The 2,380-nt window shown below is 43.0% G+C and overlaps 1 protein-coding gene across 1 annotated transcript; it reads left to right on the top strand.

The window, feature by feature from the left end:
- Positions 1–274: 274 nt before the first annotated feature.
- LOC113877602 (olfactory receptor 1E2-like) lies at positions 275–1,638 on the top strand. Its single transcript, XM_027517841.1, has one exon. The coding sequence runs from the start codon at positions 332–334 to the stop codon at positions 1,274–1,276; it is 945 nt and encodes a 314-aa protein (XP_027373642.1). The 5' UTR covers positions 275–331; the 3' UTR covers positions 1,277–1,638.
- Positions 1,639–2,380: the final 742 nt, after the last annotated feature.

The raw sequence follows: 2,380 nt of genomic DNA, 5'->3' as shown, positions 1-2,380 counted from the left end.
CAGAAGCCAGTAGAGTATTGAGGATGTCTGACCAGGCAAGTATGGGAAAAACCAATGTATTATGTGTCTCAGAAGCTAAGGGATAAAAATGTTTTAGGAAAGTTGGAATGTTGTTTTGTGTTAAAGAGAAATGAATAAGTCATATCCAATGATAGAGATTCTGATTATAGAGAATTGGGGTCCTGTAAATATTGTAATTATTGTGATGAGAAAAATATAAAATAATTTTACAAAGCATTTAAGAGCCAGTTTATCATAGAAATAAGTTCATTGTGAAATTCAGGTTTTCAAGGACACTATTACTTCTTCCTAAAGATACTGAAGACAGAGCATGACAGGAAGGAATCAAACTACTATCTTAGAGTTCCTCCTTCTGGGACTGCCCATCAAGTCAGAGCATCAGAACCTGTTCTACGCCCTGTTCCTGGCCATGTACATTACCACCATCCTGGGGAACCTTCTCATCCTCGTCCTCATTTGCCTGGACCCCCACCTCCACACACCCATGTATTTGTTTCTCAGTAACCTGTCTTTCTCTGACCTCTGCTTCTCCTCTGTCACAATGCCCAAGTTGCTGCAGAACATGCAGAGCCAAGACCTGTCCATCCCCTATGCTGGCTGCCTGACACAAATGTACTTCTTCCTGTTCTTTGCAGACCTGGGGGACTTCCTCCTTGTGGCCATGGCCTATGACCGCTACGTGGCCATCTGCTTCCCCCTGCACTACACCACCATCATGAGCCCCAGGCTCTGTCTCTTCCTGGTTTTGCTGCCCTGGATGCTGACCACGTTCCATGCCATGTTGCACACCCTGCTCATGGCCAGGCTGCATTTTTGTGAAGACAACGTGATCCCCCACTTTTTCTGTGATTTGTCTGCTCTGCTGAAGCTGTCCTGCTCTGACACTCAAATTAATGAGCTGGTGATATTTTTCGTCGGAGGGCTCATTATCATCATCCCATTCCTACTCATCATCATGTCTTATGCACGAATTGTGTCCTCCATCCTCAAGGTCCCTTCTGCCAAGGGCATCTGCAAAGCCTTCTCCACCTGTGGCTCCCACCTCACTGTGGTGTCTCTCTTCTATGGGACAATTATTGGTCTCTATTTATGCCCATCAGCTCATAATTCCACTGTTAAGGAGACTGTCATGTCTATGATGTACACTGTGGTGGCCCCCATGCTGAACCCCTTCATCTACAGCCTGAGGAACAGAGACATGAAGGGAGCTCTGGGAAGAGTCTTTTGCAAAAAGAAAAATGCCTTCTCTCTATGACTATAAAGTTCAGATGATGATAAAGATGGGATTTCTACACAATTTTATTTAGTAGGTATATTGATATCAATATTGGGATATTAACCCAGATTTCTGTTTTCAATGGTCTTTTTTTTTTACAATGACTTAGTAGGATATTGTCCAATAAGTAAAAGAGGTACAGCGGAGGTGTGTAGTAGGACTTGGAAAGGGGATGTCAGTGACCTCCTTCCCGGATCTTTCTCCTTTTTTCTCTCCAGGTTACTCAAAGAAGCTTCATTTTTAAATTTCCAATTAATCTTTGTGCCCTCCTTCCACCTTTTTTCCCATTAGTGTTTACAATGTTTGATTTACTGCTGAAATAAACACTATTATTTACTGAGCGTTTACTCATTTACTTGTTGACACACCCTCTCCCCTCTGCCCTTGATCCACCACCTTGGACAGACCCTCCATGAATGAAGAGACTGAAACTGCAGAACCTGGGCCCACAGTAGGATACAAATATTTACTGAGCCAGACAACTCCCAATTAGTTACTTTTATCATCCTCCCATTTGAAAATACGGAGGAGACTAAAGGAAACAGCACAGCTGTGATAGCTTGTAAACTGCATTAATTTGGGATGTGCTGCCTCCTTGCCCACTGCGTGCCGCTGTGGCAGCAAATTCCTGGGCCAGCGGTCCCTTCCTAAACCTGGCCCTTTTGGATGTGTGAGGCCGCCATCCGGGCCATGCCATGCTCCCAGGAAGGCCACTTTGAACCCAGGTCTGCCACATAAAGGTGGAGAGGAGAACCTTTTCTTCAGTGTCTGTGTCCCTTTTTTAAACAATTAACTTATCATGTTTTTTGAAAAAGTAACAAAAAACATGCATTATATAATACTGTGTTCTCGAGGTCAATATCTACTATTTAAAATTCAAAATTCTCCCCTGCTTACCTCCTGTAACCTGGACTTTTAATTGTTGAATATAGATATTTATTTATCTGTTCTTGATCAAGGCTTTGCATTATTCTGTCTCTTAACCTTCTTTCCTCTGATCTTATGTCTCCAGTGTCTTCTTGACCTGCCCTGAACCTCAACTGAGCTTTCTATCTCTTTGCTACTTTACTATCTCCTTTGATA

Source organism: Bos indicus x Bos taurus, chromosome 19 (assembly GCF_003369695.1).
Source record: "Bos indicus x Bos taurus breed Angus x Brahman F1 hybrid chromosome 19, Bos_hybrid_MaternalHap_v2.0, whole genome shotgun sequence".
In the NCBI taxonomy this organism is placed as follows: Eukaryota; Metazoa; Chordata; class Mammalia; order Artiodactyla; family Bovidae; genus Bos; species Bos indicus x Bos taurus.
Note: the sequence above shows the minus strand (reverse complement) of the source record. Positions and strands in the feature narration are given on the sequence as shown.

Coding starts and splice junctions, on each gene's coding strand:
- LOC113877602 (XM_027517841.1), top strand. CDS start 332: ATGACAGGAAGGAATCAAACTACTATCTTAGAGTTCCTCCTTCTGGGA.